Source organism: Leptodactylus fuscus, chromosome 2 (assembly GCF_031893055.1).
Source record: "Leptodactylus fuscus isolate aLepFus1 chromosome 2, aLepFus1.hap2, whole genome shotgun sequence".
NCBI classification, from domain to species: Eukaryota; Metazoa; Chordata; class Amphibia; order Anura; family Leptodactylidae; genus Leptodactylus; species Leptodactylus fuscus.
Window position 1 is genome coordinate 179,955,832 of NC_134266.1, and position 22,156 is coordinate 179,977,987.

The 22,156-nt window shown below is 40.2% G+C and overlaps 1 protein-coding gene across 1 annotated transcript; it reads right to left on the reverse strand.

Moving 5' to 3' along the window:
- Positions 1-5,561: 5,561 nt before the first annotated feature.
- LOC142194106 (cytokine receptor-like factor 2) lies at positions 5,562-17,397 on the reverse strand. Its single transcript, XM_075263131.1, has 6 exons — positions 17,331-17,397; positions 16,170-16,306; positions 9,975-10,167; positions 9,767-9,878; positions 7,155-7,239; positions 5,562-5,804 (listed from the first exon to the last, which is right to left on the reverse strand). Exons 1-6 carry the CDS (start codon positions 17,395-17,397, stop codon positions 5,562-5,564), a joined length of 837 nt encoding a protein of 278 aa, XP_075119232.1.
- Positions 17,398-22,156: the final 4,759 nt, after the last annotated feature.

Below are 22,156 nucleotides of genomic sequence, written 5' to 3' on the forward strand. Positions count from 1 at the left end.
GTATTCTATCGAATGCCTACTTGATTGAATACTACTTGCTCATCTCTAGTAGAGTTACATTTCCAGTTTGAGGTGATGAGAGGCTTCGGAATTGAGGATAAATTCATCAACATTGTTAAAAAAAAAAAATTTATATAATGTTCTGAGAGTTTGGATAAACATCAATGGGGATCTCTTATGTAAGTTCCAGCTACACAGGGGTACCTGACAAGGCAATGTCTCTTTTTCCCTCTAATCTTTGGTTATACAATCTCTACCCGTATCAATAAGCGATGACCCCTTAACAGAGGGTTTGAAGCAGGGGAATAAATGCTAAAACATCACTGTATGACTATGACATATTTTGGACCCTATTAATCCATATAAATTAATTGTTTATATAATACAGATGTAAGGCTTTTTCTTAGGTTTACTAATTAATTTGTCCAAATAGACACTAACGATGCTCAGGAAGGTTGACCTCTTGCTGGGTAATAGGCTCAACATTCTGGCTCAAGATGAAAGCTTTGAATATTTAGGTGTTACTATATCTGAAAAACTTGTCAAATTTGCTTAATTAAATTTTATTTCAATATTCAACTAAATTAAAAGTAAAATTCCTATTTGGATTGAACTCGCTATATCAATGGCTGAAGCACTGCCATAATTAGTATGGTGATTCCTTGATTTCTTTGTCTTTGTGCGATCTAGCATAATGACTAGATAAACTGCTCCCTATCTAGTCACCACTTTACAGGTTCCCTTCAAAGGTTCACTTAAAAATAATTATTGATTGATACAACGTAAAATATTATGTAGAGTAAATTATATATTACAACTTTTGTTGATCAAAATGAAAATTAAGAATAATTCTTAATGCCTTAGGGTTGGGTCAATTATAGTGGGATTGTTCATAAATAAAAATTAATCTAGGAGAAAGGCTTTGGAGCTATTTAACCTAATTATTGTAAGGGATTTTTAACCCCACCCCCCACCCCCTTCTCCAAAAAAATAGACATTTAGGATATATTGTTAATAACTAGAGATGAGCGAACACTAAAATGTTCGAGGTTCGAAATTCGATTCGAACAGCCGCTCACTGTTCGAGTGTTCGAATGGGTTTCGAACCCCATTATAGTCTATGGGGAACATAAACTCGTTAAGGGGGAAACCCAAATTCGTGTCTGGAGGGTCACCAAGTCCACTATGACACCCCAGGAAATGATACCAACACCCTGGAATGACACTGGGACAGCAGGGGAAGCATGTCTGGGGGCATAAAAGTCACTTTATTTCATGGAAATCCCTGTCAGTTTGCGATTTTCGCAAGCTAACTTTTCCCCATAGAAATGCATTGGCCAGTGCTGATTGGCCAGAGTACGGAACTCGACCAATCAGCGCTGGCTCTGCTGGAGGAGGCGGAGTCTAAGATAGCTCCACACCAGTCTCCATTCAGGTCCGACCTTAGACTCCGCCTCCTCCGGCAGAGCCAGCGCTGATTGGCCGAAGGCTGGCCAATGCATTCCTATGCGAATGCAGACTTAGCAGTGCTGAGTCAGTTTTGCTCAACTACACATCTGATGCACACTCGGCACTGCTACATCAGATGTAGCAATCTGATGTAGCAGAGCCGAGGGTGCACTAGAACCCCTGTGCAAACTCAGTTCACGCTAATAGAATGCATTGGCCAGCGCTGATTGGCCAATGCATTCTATTAGCCCGATGAAGTAGAGCTGAATGTGTGTGCTAAGCACACTCATTCAGCACTGCTTCATCACGCCAATACAATGCATTAGCCAGTGCTGATTGGCCAGAGTACGGAATTCGGCCAATCAGCGCTGGCCAATGCATTCTATTAGCCCGATGAAGTAGAGCTGAATGTGTGTGCTAAGCACACACATTCAGCACTGCTTCATCACGCCAATACAATGCATTAGCCAGTGCTGATTGGCCAGAGTACGGAATTCGGCCAATCAGCGCTGGCTCTGCTGGAGGAGGCGGAGTCTAAGGTCGGACCTGAATGGAGACTGGTGTGGAGCGATCTTAGACTCCGCCTCCTCCAGCAGAGCCAGCGCTGATTGGCCGAATTCCGTACTCTGGCCAATCAGCGCTGGCCAATGCATTCTATTAGCTTGATGAAGCAGAGTGTGCACAAGGGTTCAAGCGCACCCTCGGCTCTATAGAACTACAAGAGCAAGAGAAGCCGAAGAGGCAGAGTTGCTGCAGAACAAGGAGGCAGCGCAGGAAAGAGCTCTGTGCAGCAATGGGGACGCGCTCATCGGTGTTTCAGCACTGGGGCCCGCCCTCATTGCTGCGGAGAGCTCATTTGCATACCGGTTAAAACCGGTATTTCTACGGAACGGCGCGACGGAGACCATGTCTAAAGGTAGGAGACGAATAGCCTTTCTTAAGGCTATTCCGACGTGGTAATTAGAAAAAAAAAAAAGTAGTTTAATGGTAGAATCCCTTTAAGGTCAGTTCACACAGAGTTTTTTGTGAGGATTTTGACGCTGAATCCGCCTCAAAATCAGCATCCAAAAAAGCCTCCCAATAGATCTTAAGGCTAAGGCCCCACGGGCCGTATCCCTAGCACTAAAGCGCTGCGGGAAGAACCGCTGCATGAACGTATTGCGGTTCTTTCCGCAGCGCTTTTAAGAGAAAGTTCACATAGTTTTCCTCTGCAGACTTTCTCTTAACATTATATCTACGGGAAAGCCGCCAGCATTTCCGTAGATATAATTGACATGCTGAGATCTTTTCCGCAAAGTGGGGATGGGATTCGCATGATTTGCATGAATCCCATCCACTTTGCCTGCACTGTACAACGCTGCAATTTTTCCCGCAGCGGCTCCGCTGCGGGCAAATCGCTGCATTTCCGGTCTGTGGGGCCCCGGCCTAAAGCAGATTTCCATACTCTGTGTACTCATATAGAGGCTGGGAACACATTCTCATTAAAACAGCAACACAAGTGAATCAGCATTCTACATGTGCGGAGGACCTTTACTCACAATTAGGATGCATAGCCTCAGACTGAAGACTTAGAGAATCCAGGGGTTGCAGAGTTCATTACAGGTTTAGCAGGCTGTCCATGATATCCTCAAACCCCTATTGCAAAATTTATCTCCACCACATTTCAGCATTGAGACAACAAGAGTACACCGCGCTCTTACTGTGCCATGGGCTGAAAGTTTGCCAAGAGATATAATGAAGAAACCTCATTATTTCTTGGTGAAAGAACATATCATGAACCGGATACAGTTGTCCTGTATATAGGGGGCTTTGGTACTTGCTATGTCTGTTCCTGATGTATTCTTGCATTGCGAAGCTAGCAGAAATTGCAAATTGGAAACTGCAGTGTGTTAACTGTGCATATTTTTCCACAATGTGTGGATGGGTTTCACTAGAATCCCATCCACTTTGCCCTGGCCTTAAAGTGATTAAGAATATAAAAACTTAAAATTTATAAGCAATATAGAAACAGCAATAACAGGCTGTGTAATAGAATTACTAAATCAAGCTCATATAGAAAGTTCCACAGAACAATGATCACAAGTAAAATAAAAATATTTATGTGTTTGTTTTTATTTTGTATTTGTTTGTGCAATAACAATAAAAACCTAATTAATTAAAAAGCAATAGTAAATTTAAAAACACCCCAAAAATTACATTGGGTGTTGTCTAGAGCAACCAAACCCTAGTATTGTGTAGATACCAAACACCCAGCTCACCACAGCATTATATACATGATTTTATTTAATGTAACATTTACATTAACAAAAGCAAATATTAGAAGCTTCTTCTTACAGAAATTCAGATGTGACATCACCTAAAACTAAAATTGCTGTCATATAACTGCCCATAGGATTGCATTCAGTAGTTTAAATTTCTCTTCAAAACTGCACAAGTCAAGGGTCAATTTATTTTTTTAAAAGGAAACCTGTGAGGTTAACTTGGAACGCTAACACAAGCATAGCAAGTATGACACACATGCAAGGGGGATATGTTATGAGACCCTCCATTATGGTACAAAATAGGCAAGATTAGCTATATTGTACAAAGTAACTTTACATATGAAAAAGCAAAATATCAAGGTCATGAAATCCTAAATTTTAAGGGGTTTCCCATTTTTAAAATATTGCTGACCTGTTCTTAGGTTAGGTTGTCACAATGAGACAGGTATGACACAGGACAGCGAATATCAGGAGTTGCTATTGCTGAGTAAAGGACACTCATCTTGTGGTCTATATTCTGATTCACAGCATTTCACTTCTTTAAATGCATGTTAACTTTGCAACAAACTTTGCAAAAATCAATGGTAAAAATAAATGTACATGAGCTCTAGCAGGTCATGCTAGATACTTACATCCTCCTCCTGATGAGCCCTTTGTACCTGAGTATAGCTGATTCATCCTTCAGCATACGGTGTTATAGGACATGTTTATCGTAGATACTCATATCCTTTTAATTTGCAGTCTCAGAGTAGGTCAAAACTCGCCAATTCCGTTTCCCATGGATTATCTGTTATATCTGTGTTTTGTGTCGATAGTGAGTGCACACTGGTTCTGAATAACCTATTTCTATCTTTAGAATTTATTAATAAGCACTAAATTGTCATTTTCAGTCTTTATTCCCTTCAATGATGCGTTTTTCAGACTTGAGTAATAAATATCACAGTGATTTAGTCAAATAAATATACAGTAAGAAACTCTGTATTATATGTTATATTATATTAATATGTAATGTATGTTACATTATATTAATATTCACTCTAAACTCTCTGATTCTCTTGAATGTGTCTTACTAGAATAAAAGGGAGAGAAAGTCACAGGTGTCACATTATAGATGACCAAAGAAGGCATGGTAGATGGGAGGAATGGGCAGGAGCTGAATGAGAGACAGCGTAGAAATAGACAAAGACTGCTGCAGATAACAGTAAGTTTTGGATCTCACCCCAAATTCTTTACTTACATTAATATTAGTCTTTGCCTTTCTATAATGTCCTTTATGGTACTGTAGATGCTTTTGGTTAAGAGAGTTATGGAGCAGTTTCTCCTGTATTTACTGTAGCTAATCTCCCCCCAACCGGTCTGAAACTATAAAAAAAATATCAAAAGAGCCAGCGAAAGGAAAGCTGCTAAGATAAAATGCAGGATGTATATAATGGCCAGAAATAGTGTCACTCCTTGTGGTTACACACTGTATTATTGATTCTCGTGAAATTTATAGAAAGGTTTGGTACTCTTTAACTCCTTAAAACAAATATTTCAATTAATACATACAATGTGGGAAAATAGCAAATGTAGATCTTTTTTAATAAATTGTTGCAAAATACATTGCAAATAGCTATTCAAAAGGCCATATTTTTGGACTGCGTGCTGTCCATGAATACTGCATCCATCTCTGTATCCATTGCACCCATTTCAATAGGTATCTGCAGCATCCAAATCTTTGGACATGCTACCCCCATTCTTTTAGCTCCACATGCTCTAATAGAGTATACAGTAAAGTGTTGTCTTGAGCAGGAAACCCCTTTAAAGTTGATTCAAAGGTAAGTAGTATATCTATAGCAAATATCCAGATCACTATAGTTTTACATACATGCTTTCATTCATTGTAAAGTTCATATTTCCAAAGCAAATATTAAAAGCATTCTCCTCGGATGCAGGTTTGACATTGTCCTCTTGTTCCTCAAAAACAGATTGATTTACTGGCATCACCACCTCATTTTCCTTCACATATGTTAATAGCGGCTGGTCATTCTGCTCATCTGTGATGCACTCGACTATTTCCTGATGAGTGTCAGTCATTGTTGTCTTTACCCATTCCTTAATAATCAGAAATACAAACATATTCAGAGAAAAGTATAGCCAAAAAGTGAGAAATTGGGTATGTGTGATTCCAACCATTACGGCACAAATTTGAATCTAACCTTTGGTGTGTATAACCAAAAGAACTCAGCACTTCTATAGAGTAATGTAGTCAGGTATTTTATAAAAAAGTAATTCACAACAAAATCACAAGTGACGTTTCGGTCCTCTGGACCATCATCAGACTGGGAAAGGTGGATGATCACTAAGTAATGTGCAGCATTACACCATTACTTAGTGGTCACCCACCTTTCCCGGTGCCAAACATTCTGTACCCATAACAAGATGTAAGTCTGATGAAGGTCCAGAAGACCAAAACATCACTTGTGATTTTTTTTTTTTTTGTGGATTATACTTTATGAGTAGAATACCTGACTGAATTACTCTATGAGAGTGCTGAGATTTTTGGTTATATGCTATAGGGTTGGGAGCCTACTCTAGCATCCTGACCTTGATAATACAGAGTACCACACACAGATGTTCTTTGCTGATATAACATTTGAAGCTATCACATCACAATAGTCTAATATTTTGTAATATATGGAGTGATGAGGAACCACTGAGTGTAAAAAACTGCTCTGAGTATAAACCCACAGAATGATTACCAATAGGATAAAACTTCAACAACCAGCTTCTTCTAAAAACACATCTACTAGAGGACATTTACCATGCCATCACCATCACATCACATCCCTTTATCTTAATAGTAGCTGTAACTTGTTTTCCAAAGCTTTTTATTGAGATATAGAAAAAATACAAGCACTTGCTCTTCACCTATTTTGCACCCTTAAAGGGAGTCTATCACTGAAAAAAATCGATTAGATATCGATAGATCCAAACAATAAAGCTACTATACTATACATACTGTAGTATTTTGAATAGGAAGCGTTATCTTGGCAAGTGTTGACAATTTTATTTGGAAGTCTTATTGAGGTGTTATTTAAAGGAAATGTGAGGGGAATTGATAGACTTTAAGGCACAAGGCACCAGCTCATTTTATTTTCATTATTTTTTGTGGTTATAAAATAACTCTGTAAACTTTAATATAACCGTGCCTGCTGTTCTATTGTGTTATTGTCTGTAGCTACGAGCTTAAAGGGGTTGGCCACTTTCAGACCAATATTGAGAGACGAATGCTATTGTTTTTATAATAAAAAATATATACAATTTTCCAATATACTTTCTGTATCTCTGTACAGCCTGTAATAGAACCAGAGAAATTTTACAACGCATTGATATTAATATAATAAATATTGTATTTATCATTTGGACTTTCTATTTATTCTATTTATATTAAATAAATGATACCTGAAAATATCCATTGTGATTGTCAAATAAGTTATGAAATGAATTCTTTGGATCAGGTACTATTGGAAATACATAGTTCTTCATTCTGTTAAGAGAACACCCACATATATAGACAAATTAGACATTGTGAAAACACATAAGCTTTTATCTATCCCAGACACGGGAGAAATCTTTAAAGAAACTGTAACTTCCTGTCTGTACAGTATACTGAAAAGTGCTATCTGTGATCTCAGTCACTAAAAGCACAGGACTATATAAGGAAGTCAATAAAGACTACTAGCATAATATATAACAAAGCATTTATATATTAATAAATGTATGAAGTTATGACATTTTACCCCTTTAAGAAATTGTCATTCATCAATAATATCTATTACAAATCTAGGGGTTTAAAGGTGTATTCCCATGTACATAATCATTTTTAAATTTGTAGATAATTAAAAGTTAAACATTTTTGCAAATATAAGTAATTAAATATTTTGCAGAATTTTAAATATTTTCTCTAAATACCTTGTGGTCACAGTTTTGTAGTCTTGATCAGTTGCCATGAATACGACCATGAATGCAGGAACTTTCTAAGGTCAGAAAATCAGCCATGATTTCCTTATTGTGGCCGGGATATCTTCTCATACATGTAGTGTCCATGTCTAATAACCGAGCTACAATGAGAAAATCATGGCTGGGTTTTTCACAAGTCCCAGACCACAGAAAGTTTCTGCATTGGTGGTCGTATCCATTGGCAACCAATCAAGACAACAAACTGTCACTACTAAGATGATTAGAGGAAATCTTTAAAATGTTGCAGAATTTTTAATTACCTATACACTGTATTTGCAAAACTGTTTAACTTTTAATTATCTACAAATATAGATATGATTATGTACATGGGAATACCCCTTTAATGTAAGAAATTTTTTTCCAAATTTCAAATAACATTTTTACTATGAACAAAGAGGTAGTCAGCTTTAAATTGAATTTATCACCTCCCTCATGCTTACTCAACTGTCTGCAGCATATTACAGAGCACAATAGAGTGATGAATAATATACTTTTTTCATGTATGTCACTTTTGTAGATTAGGAGAAAAAACACTTAGAATCCATATGTAAAAGAGGCGGTTGTGCACTGGGGCAGACTTTCACTTTCAGAGAAAACTCACAAACCTAAGGTGGGACCTGTTCAGAATAGAGATGGGAAAACCAACTCATACTGAGCCGGGTTTGATCCAAATATTCTAAATTCTTTTATATTTTTTAATTAAATCAAAGAAATGAAGATTCATCTTGGGTGAACTAAAATGGACACTGTATTATATTCTCTTCAGACTCCAGAGTATAATAGGTAGAGGCCCAAGGGAGGTGAAAAAATAAAAAAAACATTCATACTCACCTTCCCTTACCTTTTTTTTTTTTTTTTTTTAAATGTAGATTGTGAGCCCCACATAGGGCTCACAATGTACATTTTTCCCTATCAGTATGTCTTTGGAATATGGGATGGAAATCCATGCAAACACGGGGAGAACATACAAACTCCTTGCAGATGTTTTTTTGCCCTTGGCAGGATTTGAACCAAGGACTCCAGCGCTGCAAGGCTGCAGTGCTAACCACTGAGCCACCGTGTGGCCCCCTTCCCTTACCTTTTTTTAAGTCTCCTCGTCGCATCTGGTGCTTACCTGGTAACGGTCATGCACCCACGATCACTGCTGAGGCCTGGGATTTGGCTACCAGCGATCACATGACCACTCAGAATGTCATGACCTCATATGACCCTTGTGCCCATGTCACCGCTGAAGCCCAATCACAGGTCTCAGCAGTGACCTGGATGCATGACGTCACTGATGAAACAACTTCGGCTGTTTTTGCCTTAGAGAACTAGAATTTGGATAGATAGGTTGCCAGGAGACCTAAGAATGTTCTACACTATGTTTTAAGGTGTGGTTCATACCAAACTTGTTAGACCCAAAACAAATCTTGGACCCGAGCCACCCCAAACTGAAGCAAAATGAACACCCATCTCTAGTTCAGACCCTATTAGCCAAAAGGAAAGCTGTTGAAAAGATCATTTGGCACAATCATTTATTACATGGGTTAAACTTAAAGGGGATCTGTCACCAGAACACAGCATATCAACCCAGACCCGCACATAGATTGATTCAGGTGACCCTATCCTGTGTATGCCGGGTCCTGGTCATAGATTCCCTTTAACAATGCCATGATTGCCAAGATCACTACATTCTGTAAAATAACTGTGTTATTGGGACACTTTTTACCTCCTGTACAGTATTATTTAGATATAAGTGGCAGATCTTCTTGGTCTCCTCTTGCAGTTTGTATAGTTTTACAAAGCCTTTCCCTCCTTAGCTTATGTATTCTCTGAGAACGTTTTTGATTTATAGCACTTATCTTAGCTTGTCAGTTGTAAAGAACCTCCACAATTAAAACTCAGATATAAATAATGAAATATCTACATTTACTGCTGTATGTAGGTTTTGGCATCTGATAACTTGTATCTAAAATGAGTCACACAGTATACAATGAACATTTCTAGCTGAGATGAATAGTAAGCAGTAGCACAGCCCACCTTATAAGCTACTAAGTTACTAAGTCACGTACCTTTCAATATTACACCTGATAAACACTATAATAAATATGATCAGTGTAGAAATTGATGAAAATAAAATGATGAAGTCTGACACTCCAAGTGCTGTGGGTGAATCACACGACTCTGAAAAAGATGAAGGAACAAATAAGCATACCATATCCAGCAAAACAACAGGACAAAGCACAGTATGGTGCCGATATGACATGGCATGACTCATACCTACTAGACGGTAATTCTTGATGAAGATTTCATTACTCCACTCACTATTAAGCTCAAACCCACAAACATTTTTAGTCTGAAACAGCAATCGTGAATAGAAACACTTCTCTGGATCCAGGTTTGGATGGTCAAAATTGCAATGCATTTGTGTTGATGAGGCCATTTTGTAACATCCTGAAGATGTAATATTTCTCTAGCAAAGGGTAAAGCAACATGTTACAAAAGAAAACGTGCAAAGAGCGGATATTTGTTGGCGTACAATAATGCACTTGCTGAAGCATCCTGGAGCACTGCTATTTTTTTGTGTTTGTCTATTGTGCCTTTAGGTTATGTTGGTATGTCCCGTCTTCTATGTACTGTGTTACATGTATTTACTATGCAGCTTTCCCTGTGTTTTTCCCCCTTGGTTCAGGCCTGGCCAATCACATGCCACCTGGCGGGGTTGTAGGAAAACTATAGTCTTCCCGGTAACCATTGAAAGTCAGTGCTAGCAGTCACCCTGCATGGGTCATGCTGGACTGTGCATAAGGAAGACCCAGACTGGAGGTCCAGTACAGTCTCTAGGAGGATTATACAGGGCCCCAGGCTAAATCAAAAACAGCCCTGATTCAGGAAAATTCCTTTGTGTGTCTTTACTGGAACATTTGTCAGCAGTGCCAGGGGGAGTAATGGAGGATCCTGACAGGAAATAGTCATTTGGGCCTAGTCTCCAGGTAACCAGATCCCTGTCAGGACTCCTTGCCTCACTACTATCCCTATCATCCTAGCTTGGGAGTGGCACGAGGGGAGTAGTAGTTATAGTCTGTTATACCTGAGCCTGTAACACCTCTGGGCAGCCTCCTATGACCAAGGCAGAGGGATTGGACTGTGAACTACTACCCCTATTTGCAAGCTGCTGGTTCTGCTGTTCAACTCAGTTAATAAGCAGTTACCTGGTTTTCACTGCATCCTGCACTCCTGAGTCGTGCCTGCATTACCATCAGGGCCCTTCTGAACACCACCACACCGGCTCAGCGAGGAGAGGTCCCATCTCTGAACTAGAAGTCCCCCAGGGGAATACTACCACCACTATCCAGTAGTGCTGAAGGACCCCCCTCAACTGTATCCGGCCCTGGAGTGGGATTGGGTGCATGTGGAGTGTGCTCGGCCTAGCAGGTGGCACAGCCGACACCACTTCTACTCCCATCTTCCAGTCTGCTCCACTGGGTTGCAGCATTATAATGCCCATTTGATCCAATATCCATATGGTAAAATCAGCGCATTCCCAGGAAATCCTTCATTGAAATAACCAATTTTAGGCAGAATTTCCATAATCTTCATAGAAAATTCCTGGCCAATCCCTTTAATGAGGACGCAATCAATATCATCTAAGGATTGGTCACCTCCACAACCAATCAGCGTCCAAAGCATTTACGTATGCACTTGGCAACAAGAGGGCTGTCAAATCCATTGTTCACATTGCATTACCTGTAGTCTACCAGTTTGGAAGCTGCTTTTGCCTTTAGCTAATATGAGATGTCCCAAGGGGAGAAAAAAAACTAGCTACTCATGAAATAAGAAATGAGAAGAAAAAAGATGCCAATTGCTTGTATTAAGTGGTGTCTCAAGTTCATTGGTTAATTATCAAAAAGGCATACACATAGGATATCTATTTAATATTGGGAAAGGGTGCTATCTATACAATAAGTACTAATGTGGTCCACCAGTACAGAGGCGTCACTAAAGCTTCTGGGCCCCTATGCAAAATCTGTCATGAGGTCCCTATAAGCTATGTACCATTATTATATTTTATATGGCAGATAAATCTGGAGGTCCCCTTTAGGGTCCAGGGCCCTATGCACTAGTTAGATACTATGAGAAGGTCCAAAGTCTATTGCCCTAAAGGTGTCCTAAAGAATGTATGGAAATATGTCCTAAAGAACATAGGAACAAGCTATTATTTTTCTACATATTTGTGACATTGTATTACATGAATTCCATCTTTGTTATTTTCTTTGATTGATGTTACATTGTTGACCTAAATGATAGAGGTCATATAATTGGTCACTTTAGACACCAATAATGTTTATATGCAACTCCTTTATATATTTCTTCCATTATCCATTGTACAGTTCAGTGGAGAGCTTTATGCTATACCACTTGGGTGAACACTGGAAAATTTTTGATGCAATACCTATGATGATGCCACAAATCATTCCATGCTTACTAAGAACAACCAGTGTAACAGTTGAAAGTGTAACAGTTGCTGATGTAATATCTAGAATCAGATAACCAAATGCTGACAATAAGGAAAACCACAGAGATAAAAAAGGTAAGAATTACGTAAAGAAGTTGAAAAAATGTATACAGTAATAAGAATAAATGTATCAATCTGTATATTGTAGGTCTTGTATGACTGCAACGTCGTACTACAGCTCTCCATCTTATTAATTAAACTTATATATATATTTCATGAATATGTAGAAGGAGACCCTGATCCAGTGGCGTAACTAGGAATGGCGGGGCCCCGTGGCGAACTTTTAGCATGGGGCCCCCCCCCAACCAACACCGACGCCGAAGACCTCGACCGACCCCCTCCTCTGCACTCTTTTATGTCCCTTAGTAAGCCCTGCATACAGTATTATGTCCATTAGAGGCCCCTGCACACAGTATTATGTCCAATAGTGGCCCCTGCATACAGTATTATGCCCCATAGTGGCCCCTGCACACAGTATTATGTCCCATAGTGGCCCCTGCACACAGTATTATGTCCCCACAGTGTCCCCTGTACACAGTATTATCCCCCATAGTGGCCCCTGCACACAGTATTATGTCCCATAGTGGCCCCTGCACACAGTATTATGTCCAATAGTGGCCCCTGCACACAGTATTATCCCCAATAGTGGCCCCTGCACACAGTATTATCCCCCATAGTGGCCCCTGCACACAGTATTATGTCCCATAGTGGCCCCTGCACACAGTATTATGTCCCATAGTGGCCCCTGCACACAGTATTATCCCCAATAGTGGCCCCTGCACACAGTATTATCCCCCATAGTGGCCCCTGCACACAGTATTATCCCCAATAGTGGCCCCTACACACAGTATTATCCCCAATAGTGGCCCCTGTCACCGGGCCCCCTAATGGCCTGGGCCCTTTGGCAGCCGCCTCCGCTGCCTCTATGGTAGTTACGCCCCTGCCCGGATCCCAATATTAAACCAGCAGATAGAAGAAGAGAACCTGATGCAAGCCACAGCGGTCACCATAAATAAGGCCACAGACTCTTTATTTTTCAATTCAAACAAATAACACACAGTGTTCTCCTATCCGCTGGTTTGGTGTTGGGATCCGGGTCTGATTTTGTTCTCTTACTACATGGTTTTGAACGTCTCTCCAGTGACATGTATTCTGGTGTCAGCTGCTTCCATGGGCCCTAACCCAGTAAGGGGTGAAATACAAGTAGGGTTGTTGTGTCTAACACACAACCCCAGAAGATGAGTCTTTTCACTTGATCTGCATGAATACCAGCATATATTATGCTATGCACTACTCAGTGCTATTCTTATTTTTCTAGTATATTTGATGAATAGTCCTCTTCTGTTATTCTACCAGGGTGAAACACATTAAACTAGCAACACAGATAGGTCAGGCTCACCAAAATGTAACACCTTTTACTCCTGAAATTTCGTGCCTCCATTGCATAAATATTCATTTTTTTTTCACACTATGCAAATAAGTAGTTTTGAGCACCGACAGCGGCTCCATTGTTCCAAGTTGTTGTGCCCCACACAATGCATCAGTGCAAACACAAGGACAAGCAAGCTTTCAACTTCCACAAGTTCCCTGGCCATGTTGCTAAAAAAAAAAGGAAGAGTGGAAGGAGAGTGTGTTAGAGCATTGCGAAGTGCTGCAGTTAGGAGCAAAGGAGCTACCCTCAGTGAAATAAATTAATATTTTGGAAGGAGGCACAAATTTTCATGGGGGAAAAGACATTATGTCACATTTTACACAGGTAAACCTGCTAAAGGAATGGGAAGGCAGAGAGAGTCTGCTTACAGAAAGGTCTTCAGCTAAACTGTCTCCCGTGAAATCCCCACAGGATGTAGTTGGGAGTACAGAAGTAGCAGCAGGGGTAGGAATATCAGAGACCCTCACAAAAAGCCAGCAACAAGAATGCAAAGAGTTGGCATCTAGGAATACAGATGTGTTCTCTGAGCAACTCGGGTGTACATCTCTAATCAAACATGATATTGTTACTGAGCCCCATGTGAAAGTACGGATGAGGCCGTACTGGGTCCCCAAGGCTCGCCGACAAGCCATTTCAGGGGAGGTGCAGAAAATGCTGAAATTGAGTTATCGAGGAGTCCAAAAGTGAATGAGCCAGTCCCATTGTTCTAGTTCCCAAACCAGATGGGACATTGCGTTTCTGCAATGACTACAGGAAACTAAACGAGGTGTCTACGTTTGACGCCTACCCCATGCCGCGGGTAGACGAGCTTATTGAGACGCTGGGAGGGGCCCTGTATTTCTCTACGCTTGATCTAACTAAGGGATATTGGCAGGTATCCCTGACAGATAGCGCCAAAGAAAAGACTGCCTTTATCAGCCCTGAGGGACTCTTTCACTATGTCGTGTTACCGTTCGGGCTCCATGAGGCCCCAGCTACATTCCAACGGTTAATGGACATAGTGTTGTAACCTCATAGAAAATACGCCTGGCTGACATCATCATTTTCAGCAATGACTGGGAGAGTCATTTGGCCAAGGTACAAGCTGTAGTGGATTCTTTGAGAGCAGCTGACCTGACTGCCAACCCCAAAAAGTGTGCTTTGGGGATGGAGGAGACACGCTATTTGGGGTATGTGATCGGCCGTGGTATCATCAAACCCCAGGTCAACAAGGTCGACACTATCCGGGAATGGCCTCGACCTCTGAGCACCAAACAAGTTAGGTAATTCCTGGGCATAGTTGAGTATTACAGGCAGTTTATACCCAATTTTGCCATGGTATCTGCTCCCCTGACGGACTTTCTAAAGGGTAAAAAGTCCGTTATGGTGCAGTGGAATGACCAGGCCAGGTGCTTTTCAGGCGCTAAAGATGGCCCTTTGTGGATCTCCTGTCCTCATTACGCCCAACTTTAAGAGGGAGTTTGTGGTCCAGACGGACGCATAAGATGTAGGGCTGGGAGCTGTCCTGTCTTAGGAGGTGAATGGAGAAGAACATCCAGTCACCTACCTGAGTAGGAAACTCACGCCAGCAGAAAAGAACTACAGCATAGTGGAGAAGGAGTGTCTGGCCATAAAATGGGCATTAGAGGCCGTGAGGTACTATCTGCTTGGGAGGCAGCTCCACCTGATGACCGACCAATCACCCCTCACTTGGATGAGCAGGACCAAGGACAAGAATGCCAGGGTTACTAGGTGGTTCTTGTCACTTTAGAACTTTAGGTTCACAGAGCCGGAAAACTGCAAGGCAATGCGGATGCCTTGTCCTGGGCTTATTGTTTGGTGTCTGGAGTTCGCCCCAAGGGGTCAGAACTGAGGGGGGGGGGTATGTGAGAGAGTGAAGGGTGTGGTCTGGGAAGACAGGTATGTCGCAGCCAGGCAGCTAAAGGGTGTTTGGTAAAGACTCACACCAGGGAGGTCAACTGACTAATCAGGTCCTAATAATAGTCTGAGTGTGAAGACTAGCAGTGTGACACCACACTGACAGAGTTGAACTGTCCAGATCGGACCTCCAAAGCAGGTACTGTGCCACCCGTTGTTGTTGCCAAGGTGGGAGACTGGTAGCCAGTCTCTTGTATAGTCAGGGAAAAGTTTCCTTATGTTTAAGTTAGTTTCTCAGCCAAGAAGGGTTTTGTTTTGTTTATCCTGTGGCTTTGCAAAAGCAGTGTATGCGTTACATGTGAATAAAAGCCTGAATTCGTGTGCAATCCAGTGTCTGTGTCCCTGTTTCCTGCACTGCTACAAGCATCTACCTGAGCGATTCCCCACAGTATTTTATTTATTTTTCTTACATTTCTTTTAATCCTACTATTGGACTTGACCACTGAGGGGCACACTCACTAGTATAATACAGTAAATATTAGGCAATGATAGGCAATACTAGTAGCTCATTCTGAAAGTTGAACTTAGAAGGCAAGAAGGTTTCAAAACTTAAAGAAGTGTGCAGCTTTTATAATCTTTTAAAGTTAAGAATATGAAAATGACTACTGACATGCCATTCGCTCTTTTGTCTGGTTTTCAGTTGCAGAAAAAGTTTAAAGCAATCTTCTGTGATTTCCCATGGAACCTTTGACGTTTGAATTACCATAACTGGGTTATTCCATGTCAAAGTTATATTTTTGGGGGGACCTGCAAAAATAAAACATGGTAAATATTACTGTATGTCACAGTATTATAATTATGATATATTTTGACATAAATTATATAAATATAGACATAATGTTAATAAAAAAAAAAGGAAAAAAGCAAAAAATAATTGAAGTAGTTAGTGTGGCTATAAAGCTGTAAGGACATGTGTGTGCAGGGCTCATTGACCTTTCAATACTGTTTTTGATGAATTTACCTGATTTTCATTGTTATAGATACGGCAGGTAGGTCAGAAACCTCTCTCTTCCTTGGACATCAGTACTTTGTCAGTGGCTTAAATTAGTTCCTCCAGTCAACTTGCGTGGCCATGGTGTACTCTGTCTAGATAGATATGGTGTCTTCCCCTTCATGTCTTCTCTTGAACTATGAGTTAGCCCTCAATCAAGTGAACACTGATACAGACAAACAATCTGACTCTCCCTCCATTTTTGACCTGTTGCTGTCCACACTAGTTCTATTCAGAGATTAAACTTCAGATAGAGGTTGGTCTCTGTTTGTTCTGAAACCTATAATGTTGTCCTCAATTCAACTTGAGCATCAGCAGTTAAGGCTGAGTTCACATGGAGTTTTTTGGACCATATTTTGACGCGGAATCCGCCTCAGAATCCGGCTCCAAAAAATGCCTCCCATTGACTTCAATGGGGACCGTTCACTTCTTTTTTCCGCTAGCAGCTTTTTCACGCTCGCAGAAAAAAGAAGTGAGCTGCCATATCTTGCCGAGGATTCCACAGCTGAATCTGGCTCGGCGTCCGCGACGCGACACTCCCTCCCAACTAGGCCCATTCATTTAGGCCTAATCCGGAGCGGAATGCCACGACTGGATGCTGGTGCACTGCATCGGCATTCAGGCGAGGATAGCCACGGGAGGCATTTTTTGTACCAGATTCTGAGACGGCCTCCACGTCAAAATCCAGTCCAAAAAACTCTGTGTGAACTCTGCCTTAGAGATCTGCTCCTCACTATACTGACAAAACAGGATCCTGGTGACCTGGTGCCGTTGACTGACCTGTCAACAGCAGAGCTTTGAAACACTTTGAGGTGATATTGACCAACTCTCTACTCTCTTTAGTCATTGCCATTAAAACTATATATCACAGTTAATTCAATATTGTATTTACTATATCATAAAAGTTCCAAGAGGCGCGAGTGACACTATCCACCCATAGAAATACTAAAACATCACTTTTATTAAATGCCCTTACAAACAATCAAAAGATGTATAAACATTGTTAAACACTGTGCTCAAAGTGTTCCCTCAATTGTGAAGAGAAGATCAATGGAGCGACAGATTGTTGGTACCTGTCCCTATGAGACAGTGTTGCCCTCACTCACACAATTTCCCACGTGGCTATTAATCCCATATACCTGTCCAAAAGGGACCCTGTATGCAGGCTCAGTGGATACTACCCTCCTCCCTTCTGAGGTTACTGGCCTACCGCCATGCCAACAGAGAGGAAGGAAGGCATCGATGGCCAGGTTTCCTCTTTTCCAAAAAGATTCATCAGGGGTCCTATAAGTATTTTCTCCCTCACAGCTAGAAGTAGTAAAAATTGCTATTGTGTAACAGTGTGGTGTTACCACTGGCAGCACCGCCACTCTACATTCAGCGGTCTGCATTCAAGCCACAAGAAAATGCCCACTTACTTACTGTGTCAGTGGCCATTTTTCTTGTGGCTGCAGCCATGTGCAGTCTGCTCTGCCCGAGACCCAAGGCCGAGAAGTTTCACCTCCACTTCTGGAAAAAGACGCGTGAGGAGGCCGTTATTGAAGAAGATGGAGCCAGCGCTGGAGAGTTCTCTCGCAGCATTGGGGACGCCCCCAGTGCTGTTTGAGTGCTGGGGACCACCCCCAGTGCTGTGAGAGAACTCATTTGCATACCAACGAAAACCAAGATTTTTACCATACAGCAGCACGGAGAAGACATCTAAAGGTAGGAGAAGAATAGCCTTTCTTAAAGGGGTATTCCCATGTACATAATCATATCTATATTTGTAGATAATGAAAAGTTAAACATTTTTGCAAATATAAGTAATTAAAAATTCTGCAGAGTTTTAAAGATTTTCTCTAACTTTCTTAGTGGTGACAGTCTTTTATCTTGATTGGTTGCCAGTGGATACAACCACTAATGCAGAAACTTTCTATGGTCTGGGATTTTGTCAGGAGCCCAGCCATGATGTTCTTATTGTACCTGGGTTATCAGGCAGAGACACTACATGTATCAGAAGATATCCCGGCCACAATAAGAAAATCATAGCTGATTTTATGACCTTAGAAAGTTTCTGCATTGGTGGTCATATCCAATGGCTACCGATCAAGATAACAGACTGTCACCACTAAGAAAGTTAGAGAAAATCTTTAAAACTCTGCAGAATTTTTAATTACTTATATTTGAAAAAATGTTTAACTTTTAATCATCTACAAATTAAAAAATAATTATGTAGATGAGAATACCTCTTTCAGCTAATTCCTACATGTTAGTCACAAAAAATTGTGTTTTAATAATAGGATCCCTTTAAAGAGGACCTTCTATTTTTTGTAAGATAGGGAATGTAATATACCATTGCAAAACTAATACTGCACTGGATTCAGAGCACGTTCAATGTTACAAGCATCTGATATACTTCCAGAAATATCTGTGCCACTACTGGACAGTGAGAAACACCTTCCTGACAGTACATTTGTATGGTCTTGTACAGTGATACTCACAAAAGCGAATGTGTGATGAATTCAGTCAGCTTTGCAACAATATATTATATTCCCTATAATAGAGGACAGGAAAGGTCCTCTCTAAAAAACTAATTGTAATAAAGTAACACAGTGCAGAGAGATAAGTAAATAAACATACACTTTTGATCAAATCAGCTTGCATGAAATGCATATTAAAGGTAAGCTTAACTTACACACCACTGTGGTGTAGTAAACCTCTACAGGAGTTTCTACAGAAATTTCCTACATTTCTATTGCTATAATGATTTGACTCTTCCCTATATCTCCCTAAAATACCTGTGAAACCACTGTCTAAGACATAGGTGGAGCTGTCAGGGCAGTCAGCACCGGTCAAACTCGTTTTTATTTTAGTGTGGAAGAATGAATCAATGGTCTAAAACAGTGTCTTCTGAAATTTTGCAGAGCTCCCACGGATTCTCCTGTTGACCATTGCTGGTGTTGCATAAATGAGATAGGCTCCCTTGTCCACATCTGGTGGGATTGCCGTCCAATTAAACCGTTCCAGCAAACATTATTCAGTTATATCAAACCCCTTACAGGATTAACTATTTCTATTTCTTCACCAGTAACTGTGCTACTTTGAGTCCCCACACCATGTTACAGGCCTGTGAGAAATGATCTGGCCACCAATGTACTCGCAGCTGCCAAGCTCTTAATACTTCTTCATTGGAAGTCCTCATCACCAATTGTATATGAGAATCAGTAAAAAAAAAAGCAGATCATATCTATAGTATGGGAGACTTGTGTAACTATTTTGTTTTCTCTTTCAGCACTGGAACTGTTATATATAGTTTTAGGTACCCCCTCCCTTTATATACACACATTGCTGTTTCAGGACGTGCTACTGAGGACTACGATGTGAATCATCTCTTTCTGGAGTGTCCAATAATCTACTACTTTTCTTTGCTACTATGTGTTACTTTCTTGTACTCATATTTGTTCTTGCTCTAGTTCCTTGTAATTCATTTAAATTTTCAAGAAAAAAAAAAGTAACTTGAAAAAGAATGAATTGTAGTTTATTATTGTTACTATATAAAAACATAGCTTGTACAAATAACCACTTACACAATTTTACATTGTACATATTGGTAAAAATAAAAAAATAGATAAGTAAATTTTTACTCAGCTTCATCTGTGACTAGAGGGAAAGCTTAAAAATAGTGCATATGGACATGATAGAGGGGGTTCCTTAGCCAGAAAGAATGAAAAGTCACTTTGTAAAATACAGATGTGGTCCTTGCATTGTATAGTTGCAGGACAAATAAATGGCTGGACATAATATCACTCCGCCAGCCTTTCCCTGTAGTTGAATGTTCAGGGTTAGATAAATCAGATTTACAGAGATTAGCTGAATGTTCAGACACATATTGTTTAAGGCTAAGGCCCCACATAGCAAAAAGCAAATGCTGTCGAAAAAAAATGCAGCAAAAACATGTTGCATTTTTTTGTCAACATTTTTATTGAGTTTTTGCTGCTTTTTCACATGCAGTTTTCTAATTCAAAGCCAGCAGTGGTTTTAAACAGAATGAAAAAAATAAAGGAAGGCCATATATGTCTTTCTGGTGGGTTTTTACTTCTGACTTTGGTGCAAAAAGCTGCAGCAAAAATGGCCACAAAAAGTCTGTTTCCGGAACCATCTTTGGAATGAGGCCACACTTTATGGAGGAAAAAATTCTGCAATGTACAGGCCCAGCAAAGAGAATTTGATTTTTTTAATCTGATCTCCCCATTGTAAAAAACACAGCGTTTTCTAAAACTCACATGCTGCATTTTACCTATGGACTCATATGGGGAAAGAAAATGACAAAACACAGCATGATCCTGACACTGGAATTATTTGTCACTGGTGACCTCTACCCAGAGAAAACAATAATGGCCTCAATCTCTCCATTTATAAAACCTATTCTCATCCAGATACTGTGAGTAAATCCTATAGTGCAGAGTGACTTCCTCAGCGTGCCAACTATTACTGCAGGCTGTACCTGTGGACTTCACCCCTTGCAACGAATAGAAACTGCATACAGATAACCCAATCAGATGTCAAAACAATCCATTTGGATTTACTTAAAATGACAGCTTCACTTTAGATAGGTTTAGACATTTCTATAATAACTTATCTATAATACATGAAATCCTAAAGTTCCCCCACAAATCTTTATTACTTTACCTACCTTTAAATTTACTTGAATGAGTCTGAACAGATTCAATGAAAGAAATGCACATGAGGAGGAAGAACATTGTCTTCTGCAGATGATCATGCTGATGTGTCTCAAGTGGGGCAGGCGAGATTCTGTATCTTATATTTTGTCACTAGGAAAATGATCTTTAATGATGAGGGAAGAGTCTGAGGAAGTGACAACAGGAAAGAACTATTCAACAGTCTTGTACAAAACTGAAAAGATTCAAGATAAAAAAAAAACCAGTTAAAGATTCTTTTATCTGTGTTCATTGGCTTGAAGCTGGTTATTACTAATAGATACTAGATATAAGCTGTGATATCTAAGGTTGAGCTGATCTTGAGATTTCAGGATCGATTTTGAAATCCAATTTCCGATCATTTTCCATTCGAACCCAATCTTGATCCCAATTCCGGTCCTAATGCAAGTCAATGGGATTTTTTTATTTTCTAAGATCATTTTCAAAAGCTATAAAAAGTTACCAAAAAATACATACACATTCTTAGAATGCATAGAAAAAGCAAGGGAACACTTAAATGGCCATGAAACATTGTTTTTTAATCATTTTGTGAGGACACCGAGGCACTCGTCATATAATAAGCCATGGCTGAAGTTCGAGAGTAGAGATACTATCCAGCAGAAAAAAACTCTTCGGGATAAACTGTAGTGGCAAAGCATCACGGTTCTTCCCACAGCACTTTTGACAGAAAGTTTGAAGAGTTTCTGCTTCAATTATACCTATAGTGAAACCACTGGCATTTCCATAGGCATAGCTGACAAGCTGCGATTTCCGTAACCATCATGTCCACAGCGTGTATTTTAACACAAAGAGGGAATGGGATTGTCTAGAATCCTATCCACTTTGCTGTGGCTGTAAAATTCCGCGGGCAAACTGGGGTTTACGCTATGTGGAGCCCCAGCCTGATAC

Excerpts from the sequence above, each read along its gene's own strand:
- LOC142194106 (XM_075263131.1), bottom strand. The coding sequence starts at position 17,397 with ATGACTAAAGAGAGTAGAGAGTTGGTCAATATCACCTCAAAGTGTTTC. Across the intron at positions 16,307-17,330 it reads CAAAGCTCTGCTGTTGACAG|GTCCCCCCAAAAATATAACT; the intron begins GTCAGTCAACGG and ends TTATTTTTGCAG. Across the intron at positions 10,168-16,169 it reads GACAAAAGAGCGAATGGCAT|AGAAATATTACATCTTCAGG; the intron begins GTCAGTAGTCAT and ends ACCCTTTGCTAG.